General features: G+C 46.5%; 1 protein-coding gene across 1 annotated transcript in view; it reads left to right on the forward strand.

Moving 5' to 3' along the window:
* The window catches only part of smyd3 (SET and MYND domain containing 3), a 254485-nt gene that overhangs the window by 214603 nt on the left and 23178 nt on the right, over positions 1–16704 (forward strand). Inside the window, exons 9-10 of the mRNA XM_037541707.1 lie at positions 3930–4017; positions 7498–7672. Coding sequence (XP_037397604.1) covers positions 3930–4017; positions 7498–7672 — 263 coding nt within the window. The remainder of the gene's footprint in view (positions 1–3929; positions 4018–7497; positions 7673–16704) is intronic.

Genomic DNA, 16704 nt, shown 5'->3' on the forward strand with positions numbered 1-16704 from the left:
ATACAGACCACCGCTGTGGACCACTCAGTGCTTGAATACAGACCACCACTCTCTGGACTACTCAGGGCTCAAATATAGACCACTGCTCTCTGGAACACTCAGTGCTTGAATACAGACCACTGCTCTGGACCACTCAGGGCTCGAATACAGACCACCGCTCTCTGGACTACTCAGTGCTCAAATACAGACCACTGCTCTGTGGACCACTCAGTGCTTGAATACAGACCACCACTCTGTGGACCACTCAGTGCTCAAATACAGACCACTGCTCTGTGGACCACTCAGTGCTCAAATACAGACCATCACTCTCTGGACTACTCAGTGCTTGAATACAGACCACCACTCTGTGGACCACTCAGTGCTCAAATACAGACCACTGCTCTGTGGACCACTCAGTGCTTGAATACAGACCACCACTCTGTGGACCACTCAGTGCTCAAATACAGACCACTGCTCTGTGGCCCACTCAGTGCTCAAATACAGACCATCACTCTCTGGACTACTCAGTGCTTGAATACAGACCACCACTCTGTGGACCACTCAGTGCTCAAATACAGACCACTGCTCTCTGGACCACTCAGGGCTTGAATACAGACCACCGCTCTCTGGACTACTCAGTGCTTGAATACAGACCACCACTCTGTGGACCACTCAGGGCTCAAATACAGACCACACCTCTCTTTTACACTCCACCAAACAAAGCGAACTCTCAGGATGGACGGCAGAAAAAGGCTGAGGTGTGAAAATGTCCTTAGATGCAGTCAGAGATCTTCATGAGGTCTCCTGTGCCTGTGAGTCAGTGAGGAGAATAACTGGAGGTGTGTGTGTGTGTTTATAAGTACGTGTGAGTGTGTGTGTGTGTGTTTATAAGTACGTGTATGTGTGTGTGTGTGTGTGTGTGTGTGTGCGTGTTTATAAGTACGTGTGGGTGTGTGTGTGTGTGTTTATAAGTACGTGTATGTGTGTGTGTGTGTGTGTGTGTGTGTGCGTGTTTATAAGTACGTGTGGGTGTGTGTGTATGTGTTTATAAGTACGTGTGTGTGTGTGTTTATAAGTGTGTGTGTGTGTGTGTGTGTTTATAAGTACGTGTGTGTGTGTGTTTATAAGTGTGTGTGTGTGTGTGTGTGTTTATAAGTACGTGTGTGTGTGTGTGTTTATAAGTGTGTGTGTGTGTGTGTGTGTGTTTATAAGTGTGTGTGTGTGTGTGTGTGTGTGTGTGTGTGTGTGTCTAACGAGGTGGTAAAGGTGTTGCTGTAGTCCATCTGTCTCTAGAGCCTCCAGATACACAGTAAGGAGAATCCAGCGTTCAGACACTGAAGCTTTCATACTGAACATCTTTCAGTGCACATCTCCACTTGGTTGGGGGGGTTGGGGGGGTGTGATGCCTCCAAAGACGCCTATGAGACTCACTACAACGTACAGATTAATATCTCTGAGATCAGGCCAAGGTTAATCTGTCAATCACTCAAGCTCCTCCTCCACCTGGAGTTTATTTACGCTATGAAAGATTCTTTAACGACCCCCCCCCCCCCAATACGGCAGATTTCACGTGCGCTAATTGTGCGCGCCGTATGTTCATTCCACATTCTGCTGAGACCTCCACGGCTGTCGCGCAGCCCCCAAGCGTGAAATGATGTTTCTCACTGCTGCTCTGACCTGCAGTCGGGGGTCCATCCAGGAATCTGATGCCCTGCCGTTTGTTTGCCCTTCTGACCGAGGAAGTGACTCTGGTGTTAAAGTGAGTAGCTTAAATAAACAGATGACGTTATTAATCCCAGGGGCCACGTCGACTCTCACAGCAGCTCAAAGAGCAGTAAAGGGCAACACTACTGCCCTGCGCTGATATACAGACAGAACACAAAGTATAGGCCAAACAGAGCAGGTACTGTTTGGGTGGTGGGTCATTCTCAGCACTGCAGTGACACTGACGTGGTGGTGGTGTGTTAGTGTGTGTTGTGCTGGTGCGAGTGGATCAGACACAGCAGTGCTGCGTTTCACAATCGAATGTCTGTTGTTTTGCGGTGTGGTTATGATTATGACAACACTACAGTCTCAGAGCTAAAGGCCCTAAACCGTCTCTAGTTCAGTTCCCCTCTCGTCACTGGGGTGGGACCCTCAAGGCTCCGACTCAATGCCTTCAGTCCTAATCCTGCTCTAATCCTAACCTTAACCTCAACCCAGGACCTATACCCAACCCTCACCCTGGCCCTAGTCCTAACCCTCACCCTGGTCCTAGCCCTAACTCTCACCTTGGTCCTTGCCCTCACCCTGGTCCTGGTCTAAATCTTTCACTGTTAGGAATCAACTGGGTTTCAGCGGAAGGTCTGTAAAGAATTTGAGCATCTGTAGAGAATCTATAGGGGACTGTCCAAATAAAGTAAGACCCCTTTCATAAGTAGGTGAGTCTCAGACTGTCTGACTGATGCTGTAAATCTGTCACAGCCAAACCAACAAAGAGAGAAACACTGATGACGCGGAGTGACTCTTCCTGAATGATGAGAATTCCTATAATCCTGGCACGCTGCACTCTGCTATTAGCCTTATTAGTGTCCTCTGATACGCCCTCTGGACGTTGTGTCCTCGTTGTCCTTTAGCAGGTGGTGAGTCATGACTGCCCCCTCAATCAGAAACATCCACAGCTCACCTATAATTACCCTCTACCTGTCTGTCCCTGCACACCTGCACACCTGCAGTGTCAGCGACGGTGATGACCGTCCAGTCATTCTCCACTAGCACAGCCGGACGCTGAACAGCGAGTCTGCAGCTTTGAGTCACTGTGGCTTTGAAAAACCTGTTCAGTGCTTTTTAGCTTCTCTGTAGTGATGCTTTAGAATATGGATCTCATCTTGTATTATTATAGTATTATTAATTGCCCCATATTAGTCCTACAACAGGAATATTACACCTCCACATTTAATCCATCCATGAAGTGAAACACCACATACACACTAGTGAGCACACGCACACTAGGGGGCAGTGAGCACACTTGCCAAGAGCGGTGGGCAGCCCTATCTGTGCCGGTTCCCCAACCTCCAGCCCATGACTGCCCACCATTAGTGACTCTTACTAGCTCTAATGCAGCAAAGTCCAAAATTTATTTGGCACTATCTAGAACCTTCAGGAATAAGATTGCAGTTAAAGATTAATAAAGTGTGATGCTGAGGTTTTAGGCTTTGCTCCGGTAGCTCTCAGCAGGTCCGAGTGTGCCGGCTGTGCTCCGGTGCCTCTCAGCAGGTCCGAGTGTGCCGGCTGTGCTCGGGCGGCTCTCAGCAGGTCCGAGTGTCCCGGCTGTGCTCCGGCGCCTCTCAGCAGGTCTGAGTGTGCCGGCTTTGCTCCGGTAGCTCTCAGCAGGTCTGAGTGTCCCGGCTGTGCTCGGGCGTCTCTCAGCAGGTCCGAGTGTCCCGGCTGTGCTCGGGCGTCTCTCAGCAGGTCCGAGTGTCCCGGCTGTGCTCGGGCGTCTCTCAGCAGGTCCGAGTGTCCCAGCTGTGCTCCGGCGCCTCTCAGCAGGTCCGAGTGTGCAGGTGCTGTATACGAGTGTAAACCCCACTGAGCCTGTGGCTCCACACCTACAGCAGGATCAATACTCATCAGGGAAATTTGCTCCGGAACTAACAACCATGATGAGCCAAGGCTCGCAAATCTGTTCCGCTCCGGGTTTCTGTATGCCCAGTCCAGTCCAGTCCAGTCCAGTTTTAGGTGCTTAATCTGACACTGTGGTTAACACAAATAAACCTAAACATAAATAATCCTAAACATAGGATTCCGCTGGGAATCATTGGTGTTCCGCTGGTAATCGTCGGTGTTCCGCTGGAAATCATCGGTGTTCCGCTGGTAATCGTCGGTGTTCTGCTGGGAATCGTCAGTGTTCTGCTGGAAATCGTTGGTGTTCCGCTGGTAATCCTTAGTGTTCTCCTCCTCTGTGTCTGCAGGACTGTGACCTGTTGGCTGGTGATGAAACTGTGTGGATGATTCTGAGAGAGAAGCTCCCTCAGCTGGAGAAACTACAGGCTGAGAACCGTATCCTTCATTACCTCACACATTCTGATGGTTTATATACAGTATCTAAAATGAGTGTAAACTAAAGTGAGTGCCCCCCCTCACGTTCCTGCAGATATTCTATCTTCTGATGGGACGTCACTGTAGAACTGAAGCTCTGATATAAGTTAAAGTGGTCAGTGTGCAGCTTGTACAGCAGAGCAGATTTACTGACCTCTGAAAAGAACAACACACAGACATTAATGTCTAAATAGCTGGCAGCACAAGCCACTACACCTCACAGTGGACGTGTCCAGATTGGGCTCAGAGGGTCAATATTCTGTGTGTCCACCATTATTATCTAGCACTGCCGGAACCCTCTTGGGCATGGAATTCACCAGAGCTGCACAGGCTGCTGCTGGAATCCTCTTCCACTCCTCCATGATGACGTCACGGAGCTGGTGGATGTTAGACACCTTGCGTTCCTCCTTCTTCTGCTTGAGGACCACACAGGTGTTCAATTGGGTTTAGGTCTGGAGTTACACGTGGCCAGTCCATCACCTTTACCTTCAGCAAGGCCGTGGTCATCTTGGAGGTGTGTTTGGGGTCGTTATCGAGTTGGAAAACTGCCATGCGGCTCAGTTTCCGAAGGGAGGGGATCGTGCTCTGCTTCAGAAGGTCACAGTTCATGGTGGAATTCATGTTTCCCTCAATGAACCGCAGCTCCCCAGTGCCGGCAGCACTCATGCAGCTCCAGACCACGATGCTACCACCACCATGCTTGGCTGTAGGCAAGAGACAGTTGTCTTGGTGCTCCTCACCAGGAAGCCACCACACATGCTGGACACCATCTGAGTCAAACAAGTTAATCTTGGTCTCGTCAGACCACAGGACGTGGTTCCAGTAATCCATGTTCTTGGCCTGCTTGTCTTCAGCAAACTGTTTCTGGGCTTTCTTGTGTGTCAGTTTCAGAAGAGGCTTCCTTCTGGGACGACGGCCATGCAGACCGAGCTGATGCATTGTGTGGCGTATGGTCTGAGCACTGACAGGCTGACCTCCCACTTCTTCAACCTCTGCAGCAATGTAGGTTCATCATTACAGCTCACGCAGACCTACTAAACTCTTCCAAGCACTTATTCCAAGAGGCCTCTTCTCAAATGCTGCATTTACTAGTTGTCATAGCAGCTGTGTTGTTCTGTGATGCGGTTTCTGGGGTGAAATGACCGACTTTGTCACTGTGCTGATAGTATCACAGCTAAATCGGGCCACAGTGAGTGTTTCTGAGGCTGCTAGTTAACGTCAGTTTCACTTTAACATCTAAGATTTAACCCTAACCCCGTCAGCATTGTGTCGCTGTGATACACTCTGAGCTGCAGAGTCCGTTATTATAACATCCTGAAATTTCCCCCAAACAAACAGACAACACTGAAGTCACCCGACCCACAGGCACTGTCCGGCGAGCCCTCGCGGTTCTCCCCCTCCCCCCTCTGCGTTCGGGCACTGACGACGGCCATGAGAGAGGGCGGGTTGGGTGACGGGCGGCGTGGCATCAAAGTGGAAAAAGCAGCCTTTATGATAAACATTGCCTTTGGGAACGTGTTTATCAGTGTTCGCGTCGGTGTGTATCCGTTGTGGTGAAGAGTTCCTGTAGGTGCGCTGTGGCCTCATGAAGTCTGATCTTCAGTAAAATATTACAGATGATGTGCATCAGTAACTCTGAGAGACCCGCTGCTGCAATAATTGATTAAAGCATCAGATTATGATGTTATGAGGTTTGTTCCCCAAATCAGATGCATTGAGGTGACTGTCCGCTCTGTTATCTGCGAGCGGGCAGATCAGATCACCAGCCTATCTACATGGGTTGCCGTGGTAACGACGTAGGCGTAGGAGCTTCAGAGATGGGGGTTCATCGTCTCGCCCTCCACACAGACGCTCTAAGTCACGGTTGCGTTACACTTTAATATCTGACTGAGCGTCAGACTGAGACGCATCTGTAAACATTCGCATGTCAAACCACCTCCAGGTTTAGATCCGGAGTAAAAATCAAGTTTGGGCTGTCAGTCTGAACACGACCTGAACGCCACTAAAACTTCACCCAGCAGTTCACACTACACGCCGTATCAGAGCATCGCCCGAGCTTATCTCACATGCTTCCTCTGGTCTAGTGCAGATTTAACGTTTATCCCAATAACAATAAACAAACTGCACTGCTGTTTTAAATTTACGCTTCAGTCCAACTATAATTTACTGTTTATGCGTGATATTGATGTTTATGTGCATCTTTGTGTGTTACAGATAAAATGCCATGTTTGCATTCATGTAATGTTTTACCAAAATTCCCAAAAATATAAAAAAACAACTTTTTTTATAATCAGAGGTTTTAAAAGGGAAAATAAATTTCAGTACTTGGGTCTCTGAGAGGTTAAAGACATACATCCATATATTTATATTTGTATCTTTATATCTATATACGCCATCTGTTTCGCTCTGAGAGACTCAGTCAGAACACAGGCTGGAGCAGAATAACAGAAACAGCCCGTGGCGTCGTCTTCGTCTTCACACGTCCGTCACTCAGCAGCGTGTGCTGTTCCAGCCGAGCCAGACATGTTCCAACAGCCAATGGCTCCGTCTCCCTTCCTCCTGACACTGACAGACGGGTGACAAATTAAAGGAAAAGCCTGAATAAATGAGCGGAGAAGCAGAACGAGCAGTCGGATGCAGGAGCTTCAGTATGAGAGACCGATGTTTCAGCAGGAACAGGGACTAAAGTGACCTCTCCAATCCGACATCAGGAAACAGTTACAGATTAAACGTATCAGGAAACCAGCTGGAGTGACTATAAACACTAATCAGTCCATTAATCTCCAAATTATCGACGTTCATCTTAAATCTCTCTCTTTGCCGTTTCGTAGCTACTAGCTGGGCGAGACTGTTGTCTGTGTTGCTATGGTGACCAGCCGTCTGCGCTGATCTTCAGGGTTAAAGGGTGAATCAGCAGTTCTACATTAACTCCAGCGTTTAAGACCATTTACTGTTAAACTGTGTTGAAGGATCAGCAGAGCTTTATTTTACTGTAGAGGAGGATTATTTTATTATTACCTGCTGATCTGATTCAGCTGTGGAGCCACAACAGGGCAGTAAAAGAGCCACTGGTTGCTGACCCATGCCTTAGAGGAAAGGGGCACTGCTAATCAATAGTCATAGCCAATAGTCCACAAGGTACGAGGGGGTCACTGAATGTTTTCGTGAGTGTGAAAATGATGTAAATCATATGCTGCGGCTTTCACAATCACCAGAGCTCAGCCCCATTGAGCACTTATGGGAGATTTTGGAGGTCGACACGGCACCAACTGAGGGAACGTGTTAAGGTGGTCCATCCCTCCAGTTCACTAGTAGAGTATATCACTGGCCCAGCAACTCACTAAGACACTTTAGATGGTTTTTTCTGTGATTTCTCACTCGTCTGATAATCTGAAATGATCTCTTGGCTTTGTCAATGCCCTTAACTGCTCCTGATGTCAGAATGGGAAGAACTCCTAAAGGAGAGCGAGTCGCTGGTATCCACCCACGCGGGTGCTGTTCCAGACTCTAACGTCTACCTGCTGCGGCTGCTGGACCTGGCCATGGACGCCTGCATCAGCCTGGATCAGTACGAGAACGCGCTGGGGTTCGGGAACCGGACGCTGGGACCGTATCAGTGAGTGTCTCTAACACGTTCACACATGCAGGATAGACGCCACTAGAAATGACTTCTGTTTGGCTGTGATCTCAGTTTATACGGGATGCGTGATCTTAGTAATCTTGTTCTTCGGTGACTCTCAGGGTCTGTGGTTTATACACTCACTGTCTGGCTGACCTGCTGTTTATATTTATTCAGGCCGACGCGCTGAGCGTCCGTGTCCTGGACAAAAACGTTGAGAAACTAAAGTGGCTTCGCTAAATGTGCCACGCTGTGCACTGGAGCTAAATGCAGGCGCTGATGTCCGTGGCTGGACCGGACAGCATCTTTACAGACATTACTAAAACATTTTTTTAGTAATAAAATTTAATTTAGAACCATCAGCCAACTGCGTTTGCACACTGTAGAGTTAGACCACCGCATTTAACCCATCCGTGCAGTGAAACACCCACACACACACTAGGGGGCAGTGAGCACACTTGCTCGGAGCAGTGGGCAGCCCTATCAATTGAGGGTTAGGTGTCTTGCTCAAGGGCACTTCACTCAGGTACCGTCAGCCGAGGGAATCGAACCGGCGACCTTCCGGTCACAGGGCTGGTTCCCTAACCTCCAGCCCACGACTGCTCCCTGTACAAGAGCATCGCGCACTGTCAATAGTGCCTCATCAGATCTACTTAAAAAATGACTTCAGGCAGGAACAAGCCAGGACTAGTTTATTCAACTTAAAAACAGACTGAAGTCTTTCATTCAGGCTGTTTATTTAGGTGGAGGAAACTAGTTTACCTGCTTGTTTGTTCATGTAGATGAAGTCAGTTTTTAAGTAGATCTGATGAGACACTTGTTACAGTGAATACTTCTCCTTTTCCCTTCTTCCCTTTCTGTTCCACCTCTCACTTCCCACAGAATAAATCAGACAGAACTAGTAAATAAAAGGAATAAAAATGATAAACGTAAAGAAAATTAGTAAATCATTTAGACAGAACGTTAATAGCAATCAAACAGCCATGGCTGAATTATTAGTACCTGCGCTCTTAAACAAGATGGTTCTTCAAGGGTTCTTTAGTACAGAAAGTATACAACCATGACCATTTAAAGAACCATTTGCATGATTAACGGGTTCTTTGTATCATGAAACGGTTCTTCAGGTTGAAAAGGGTTCTATATTGCACCAAAAAGGGTTCGTCTGTTATGATTTCAGTCTTGTCGCAATAGCAGAACCCTTTTCGGTGCTGTATAGAACCAAATACAACACATTCTCCATCAATGTAAAGAGGCATTTTCAGCATTCAGAGAACCCTTTAATCATGGGTTCTCTGAATGCTCATTTTTCTATATAGAACCATTTGTTTTGCTGAAGAACCCTTGAAGACGCTCTATTCCCCCCGTCTGTCTGTCGGTCCTGGTAAAGCAGGAATTAGAACCAGAATATCTCCTTTATTCCACCACGGACGTTCATGGTGCGTAGCTGAGTACACGGTTCTGTTCGTGGAGATCAGTGAATATCACAGCTGTCCATTATTAGTCAAAGGCAGTTCATTATAGAGGTTTTACTTCAACAGCCAAAATGTCACACTTTCAAAAAGCAACGAATAAAGGTTCTAGACTGTCTCTGGGGCAGTTCCCCTCTCATCACTGGGGTGGGACCCTCAAGGCTCCATCTCAGTGCCTTCAGTCAGGGAACACAACTGAACCATAATCCACTGAAATGATCTGTTCTAAGCTGGACTGACTCCACACATCCCGCCTCGCCTCGCCTCCAGGCTTTTACTCTACTGCTCTGTTTTAAAACATTCGGTTATGAAAAGGAACAAATACCAACTTTTCACCTGGAGGAACTGATTTAAGCTCCACCATCAGACCTTAGAACCACTGTAGAACCTCTGAGGGAACGTTTACACTGTGTACCTGGATGAATGAGAAATGTACCTGCACAGAACCGTAATGTCTTACAGTGTATGTTGCTGCAGCTGCATTGCTCCTGTACAGTGCCTTGCAGAAATATTCAGCCCCTTGAACTTTTCAACCTTTCGCCACATTTCAGGCTTCAAACATAAAGATATGAAAATGTGATTTTTTGTGAAGAATCAACAAGTGGGACACAATCGTGAAGTGGAACGAAGTTTATTGGATATTTTAAACTTTTTTTAGAAGTAAAAAACTGAAAAGTGGGGCGTGCAATATTATTGGGCCCCCTTGCGTTAATCATTGTAGCGCCACCTTTTGCTGCGATTACAGCTGCGTTTTGGGGTACGTCGCTATCAGTTTTGCACATCGAGAGACCCGTTCTTTTTTTGCCCATTCTTCCTGGCAAAGCAGCTCGAGCTCAGTGAAGTTGGATGGAGAGCAGTTTTCAGCTCTTTCCACGGATTCTCGATTGGATTCAGGTCTGGACTTTGACTTGGCCGTTCTCACACCTGGATACGTTTATTTGTGAACCATTCCATTGTAGATTTTGCTTTATGTTTTGGATCATTGTCTTAGTCTCAGGTCTTTTGCAGAGTCCAACAGGTTTTCTTCCAGAATGGTCCTGTATTTGGCTCCATCCATCTTCCCATCAATTTTAACCATCTTCCCTGTCCCAATGGGGATGGTGTGTTCAGAGTGATGAGCTGTATTGCTTTTATGCCAAACATAACGTTTTGCATTGTGGCCAAAAAGTTCGATTTTGGTTTCATCTGACCAGAGCACCTTCTTCCACGTGTTTGGTGTGTCTCCCAGGTGGCTTGTGGCAAACTTTAAACGAGACTTTTTATGGATATCTTTGAGAAATGGCTTTTTCTTGCCACTCTTCCATAAAGCCCAGATTTGTGCAGTGTACCACTGATCGTTGTCCTTTGGACAAAGTCTCCCACCTCAGCTGTAGATCTCTGCAGTTCATCCAGAGTGATCATGGGCCTCTTGGCTGCATCTATGATCAGTCTTCTCCTTGTTTGAGCTGAAAGTTTAGAGGGACGGCCGGGTCTCGGTAGATTTGCAGTGGTCTGATGCTCCTTCCATTTCAATATGATCGCTTGCACAGTGCTCCTTGAGATGTTTAAAGCTTGGGAAATCTTTTTCTATCCAAATCCGGCTTTAAACCTCTCCACAACAGTATCTCGGACCTGCCTGGTGTGTTCCTTGGTCTTCATGATGCTCTCTGAGCTTTAAACAGAACTCTGAGACTATCACAGAGCAGGTGCATTTATACGGAGACTTGATTACACACAGGTGGATTCTATTTATCATCATCAGTCATTTAGGTCAACACTGGATCATTCAGAGATCCTCACTGAACTTCTGGAGTGAGTTTGCTGCACTGAAAGTAAAGGGGCCGAATAATATTGCACGCCCCACTTTTCAGTTTTTTATTTCTAAAAAAAGTTTAAAATATCCAATAAATTTTGTTCCACTTCATGATTGTGTCCCACTTGTTGTTGATTCTTCACAAAAAAATTACAATTTCATATCTTTATGTTTGAAGCCTGAAATGTGGCAAAAGGTTGTTCAAGGGGGCCAAATACTTTTGCAAGGCACTGTAGTTATCACAGCTATAGAGGACAGCATGGTGACAGTAAGAAGTAGAATTATGAATCAAGGGACCCAATCAGGGATTTTTGAGGCATACAGAGGGTCCCAGGGGGTCCCAGGGCACCCCAGGACCCCTGTGTTTGGATGAGGCCCAAAGTTTCCACCAGCACCTCTTTGAGTAGAAAGATGTTGCTTCCAAACTCTTGGCCTGTAGTGAAGTTCTGTCTTCATGGTTTGTCCTGTTTTCTCTGAAACTCTTGTCCTCGTTTTCCTGCGGAGGAAATTAGGTGGTGCGTGGAAAAGTTAGAGAGTAAACTGATCTGAAGCTCATCTCTCCCCCCACCCGCCCCTGTGTTTAACTCTCCCCCCGCTTTAGTGGCTCTAGCCTTTCCTGAAAGCCAGAAATAGATGAAGATGAAACTTTAAATCTGACAGATATCTGGAGGTGTTTAGCACCACTGTGGTCTTTTTTCACACTGTTTAATTCAGCTTTAATCACAGACTGCAGTTAGTGCGCCGCTGCCTCTGAGAGCAGCTCAGCGCCGCCGCCACGTCGTTCATTTTTTATGAGTTCTTATCTGTACCTGAGCGGTAACGTCACGTCGTCTCTGAGCGCCGCCGCTGTAACACTAAATCATTTAGCAACACCAAAAACTTTTCATAGCTGTGGTTTTCAACTTGCTCAACGAGTAAGAAACCCCGGTGGTCCTGACGGAGAAAAATGAGGGATGAGGAACAGCAGCGTGTGAATCAAACCGTCTCCCTGCTTTTACAACCACAGCAGCCGGGTCTTCGGTTTTCGGTTACAGCAGCTTCTGCCTGTCCTGTTCGCCGTCCGTCGAGCTCAACTCACCATTCTGTTCAGAAACATTGAAGGATTGTGTTTGTGTGATTTTCAAAACCAGGAGCTGCTCTTTGGTTTCGTGACCATGCAGGTCAACATTTGTAGAAGTGATGTTAATGTGTTTAAATGCTGTGTTTCTTGTGTCCGTTGTGAACCGTTTAAGACCAGAAAAGCTGCAGTTGATCATTTTAATTTTATCTTTGTGGAGGGGCGTGACTAGTTCTTCACAGCAGGGGTCTCTCACCCTCCCCTTTCACCCCTCATTGCTCACTAGCAGCTCAACAACATTTCACACTCAGAGAGACGACAGAGTCCCATTCCTGATAACAGACCAACGAATTGGGCCATTTTGGGTGGCACGGTAGCCTCACAGCAAGAAGGGCCTGGGTTCGATTCCCCGGCCGGGCGACCGGGGTCCTCTCAGTGTGGAGTCTGCATGTTCTCCCTGTTTCTGTGTGGGTTTCCTCCGGGTTCTCCGGTTTTCCCCCACAGTCCAAAGACATGCAGTCAGGCCAACTGGACACATTAAATTGCCCCTAGGTGTGAGTGAATGTGTCTCTGTCTGTCTGCCCTGCGATGGACTGTCCAGGGGCGCTACACAAAGAGGACATAATGAATATGGTGCAGTCTATGTATTTGTTGAGTCGATCATGAAGCTGTGATTGGTGTCTGAAGTTTGTTTCTTTAGTTTAATACTGGAGCTGTAAGGCTAATGTAACTAGCAGGTAATGGAAATGTGTGCCCCACCAATTAGCTTGGCGCAGGAGTGATCACACTCGCCTGGAAACGTGTGGCGTTCAGTATCTCATAGTCTTCATTATGTGGTTTCGGACACTGTATGACTACCAGTGCGGACTGAAGTACACAGAACAGCAAACCCATACCTGAAGTATGTACCTTCGTCGAGTTTATTAGCCTCGTCTCTCCAAGGCATAAGACACCAAACGTGTCTTGGCTGATCGACTACATTTGGGTTAAAGGACGGAGAAACTGAGGAATTTCGATTTTTTGCTGATGAGATAAATGTTACCTACGTGCTGCTCACATGAGCTGCTGTGTAACCTTTATTGAGTATGCTTGGTCAGCCCCTCTGAGGGTCTTTGTTAATACAGAACAATTGAATCTGTTCAGAAAGGGCAGATCCCCAGTGACCCACTCTGCTGATGATTCATCGCCTCAGTCAATCAGTCCGCGCAGCTCTACGGTCAGTCTGTACGGCCAGTTCAGTTACGTTTGTATAGCCGTATAGACATTGGCACTTTCCAGGAATACGGGTGCTGCCCCTCGTTCTTTCATTAGACACCAGCGCTTGTATGGAAAGATGGAGATCATCGTGCTTTGGACTGTGTGGTCTTTTGGATACAGTGCAATAGATTTACCAACTCTTTCATCCACAGTGCAACTCCAGTGTTAAATAATCAGGGCAGTGTTTGGCACATATGTACACTGTATGTAAACACCTGACCAACACACCTATATGAGCTTGTATAACTTTATGGAGTTAGTCCCCCTATAACAGCTTCCACTCTTCTGGGAAGCTTCCTTCAGATGTTGGAGAGAGTCTGTGGGAATCTGTGTCCATTCAGTCAAAAGAGCACCTGTGAGGTCAGACACTGATGTTGGACGAGAGGGTCAGGCTCACAATGTCCATCCCAGTTCATCCTGAAGGTGGTCAGTAGGGTTGAGGTCAGGGCTCTGTGCAGGCCATTGGAGTTCCTGCACGCCAAACTGCTTTGTGCTCAGGATCTCAGTCCTGCTGGAACAGGAAAGGCTTTTCCCCAAACTGCGGACCCAAAGCTGGAAGCTTAACTTGTAACCAAACTGGTTATCTGTCAGTAGGGCTCTAGATACATCTCGCTGCAGTTCCTCTTCCCATCTTCATGGGGTCAGTAGAGAGGCTCCCTTGGGCTGTGTATAAATAGAAGAAGCCAAGCAGGTGGTATGGAGGGAATTGTGTTCAGGTGGCACATCCTCCATGCGGATTATCTCTTTGATAGGAAACCGTGGGTTTGCTGCCTGTTAAGGAGATTTTATATGCCCTAGACGGTTCTGGGTGGCTGAAGCTGGGACTTCTTAGGTCTCTTGGTACATCATTCCTGCTTCTATGTGAACTGTGCTACCACCAACTTATTGACTAAAAGCTACGAAGTAGCCCATGGACTTTATTTGTGTTGGGTAATGGTCACTCACTCAGTCACTGTTTGATGGTGTGGGTTGGGAGCTGGAAATTACTTTGGTTTGTTTATTTAACACATTTCCTGTTGTACATTAAATTATCTTGTATACCTCTCAGCCTCAGGAGACTGCTGTAAGTCAGCCTAACTTGCTGTTTAATTGCCATACACCACACAACGTATACACGGTCCCAGGTGATACCCTCCCTTATCAAATGTCTTTGTAGCAAAACTATTAGTGGATTCTACGCTAGTGGTTACAAACTATATAAAATGTTTTTGTGCTGTAGCATCAACATCACCCTTCACTGGACCTGGGAGCCCAAACCCTGAAAAACAGCCCAGCCCATCATCCCTCCTCCACCAAACTTTACTGCTGGCTCTGTGTTCCAGTAGGTAGCGCTCTCCTGGCATTCACCAAACCCAGATTCATCATCAGAATCCTTTGGCGGCGCTTTATGCCATTCCAGCCGACACTTGGCATTGCACATAGTGATCTGCATTCATGCATAGAAACCAATTTCATGACGCACAGTTCTTGGGCTGATTTTGCTTCCAGAAGCAGTTTGGAGCTCTGTAACAAGTGATGCAGCAGAAGATAGATGATTTCTATGGAGATTGTATTCTGCTTGATTTTATACACCTGTTACCAGTGGGTGTGGCTGTGACACCTGAACTCAGTAATTAGAAGGGAATATGTCATCGCTGACTACATGTTTTTTTTTCTTCTTCTATGGAGACAATAAAGAATTAATAAATAAATTAATTAGTAATGAGCAAGCTTGGAATAAACACCCAAAGCCTGGAGATAAGCTGTGGGATTTGTTCATCAGGGCTTTAAATGTAATGCCGATAAGCCAATGGACGGGACGCAGCAGTGGAGTTACATGGATGGACTTTGGAACATTTAGCTATAGATTTTTTTCAGGGTTAGTTGAATGGGCCAGATGTAGAGGAGAACCCTGCATGACAAAGTCAGGTTTGCAACATGAACCAAGAACGATTACTGAATAAAATTACACCAAGTCTCCGTGTCTTTCAGACAGAGTGATTATGGAGTTCTCTAAAGAGATGAAAGGTTAAAGTGAAGGCATGTATTGCCAGGAATTCGAAGCAGCTCAGTGTTCCAGCGATTCAGCTTCAAGTGTTGAGCTGCCATCTATAATGAGTAGAAACCTCAAGATCTGAAGGCAGGAAGGAGAGGATGAGTCGAGTGTCATCAGTGTAGCTGGGATAGGAAAAGCCATGTGAATCTTACATTGCCAAGATAGCAGATAAAAAGGGAAAGAGAAGAGGACCCAGCACTGAGCCTTGGGGGACACCAATGGAGATTTTGCATTGAGCATATGTACATCCCCTAAATGTTAATCAGATATGAATTGACCCAAGGCAGTCAGCTTCTTTAAAAGATCCTCCAGGGCGGCGCCATTCCCCACCTCCTCTGAGTCACTGCTTTCTCTCTCAATCTGTTCTGGGATTCAATTTGTGACTGTAGGAAAAAGCTATTTTCCCATATAGTGCAGAGGATAAAACATACCCCCAGGCTGAACACAGGGAGATTATTGACTCCCAGCTCCTGCAAATGTCAATTTGCGGTGGCTGTGAAGCTCCAGTGATTTCAAATCAATTCTGGATAGAAGGGATAGGGATGGCTGTGTCCTCAGAAATCACCCTGCACTTTTATTCTGCTAAATATGGAAAATATATATGTGCTTGGTATGTTTTTTCTTTCTTTTTTTTGAATGCATGGTTAGATGATGGATCTGTTCAGAAAGACCATGATATGTCCAGGAAGACCAGTCAGAAGTTCTAGTAATCAATGAATTAGCCCATGAGTGGCCTCCCTTGAGCACAGTAGGATTCCACGTTACATAGTCAAGTTTGCAATGTGTGTCTGAAATTATAACCGATTGTCCAAATTAGCTTGAGATTTTATGCATTTGTAGCCAAAGTGATCAGGCACTTCTGAAAGTAGACTAGAAGATCAACTCAAGAGAAGGCCATCCCAGGATGTGTGACTGCTCAGTGTTGAGTTGCTGAGTTAACAATAACAAAACTTGGTATCTGAAGGTAGGAAGGACAGAATGTCAGGAAAAGCCATGAGAAGACATTACATTGCCAAGAGAGCCGATATAGAGGGAAAGAAGAAGATGACCCAGCACTGAGCCTTGTGGGACTCCAATGGAGATTTTGCAATGAGCACGTGCGGATCTTCTAAATGTTAACCTGATATGAATTAACTCAAAGCAGTGAATGACTCAGCTTCTTGTTTAGTCTTGTGGAGATAAATGTGATCTTGTAACAAAAGTACTAATCTGGGGAAAACTTGATAAATTTTTGGGGCTGGATTTTTTTCTGTGCCCACAACTGGCTTGTTGTTTGTCAGACATCACTGACGAGCATGCCAGAGCCCCCTACTGGACGCTGTACCTACATAAGGTGTTGAAACTCTAAGAAGTTTATACTCCTGCCTAAATTTAGGCCCAAATTTTTCATGGTTGTCCAAACACATTCCTGTTATGATG

Source organism: Pygocentrus nattereri, chromosome 10 (genome assembly GCF_015220715.1).
Source record: "Pygocentrus nattereri isolate fPygNat1 chromosome 10, fPygNat1.pri, whole genome shotgun sequence".
NCBI classification, from domain to species: domain Eukaryota; kingdom Metazoa; phylum Chordata; class Actinopteri; order Characiformes; family Serrasalmidae; genus Pygocentrus; species Pygocentrus nattereri.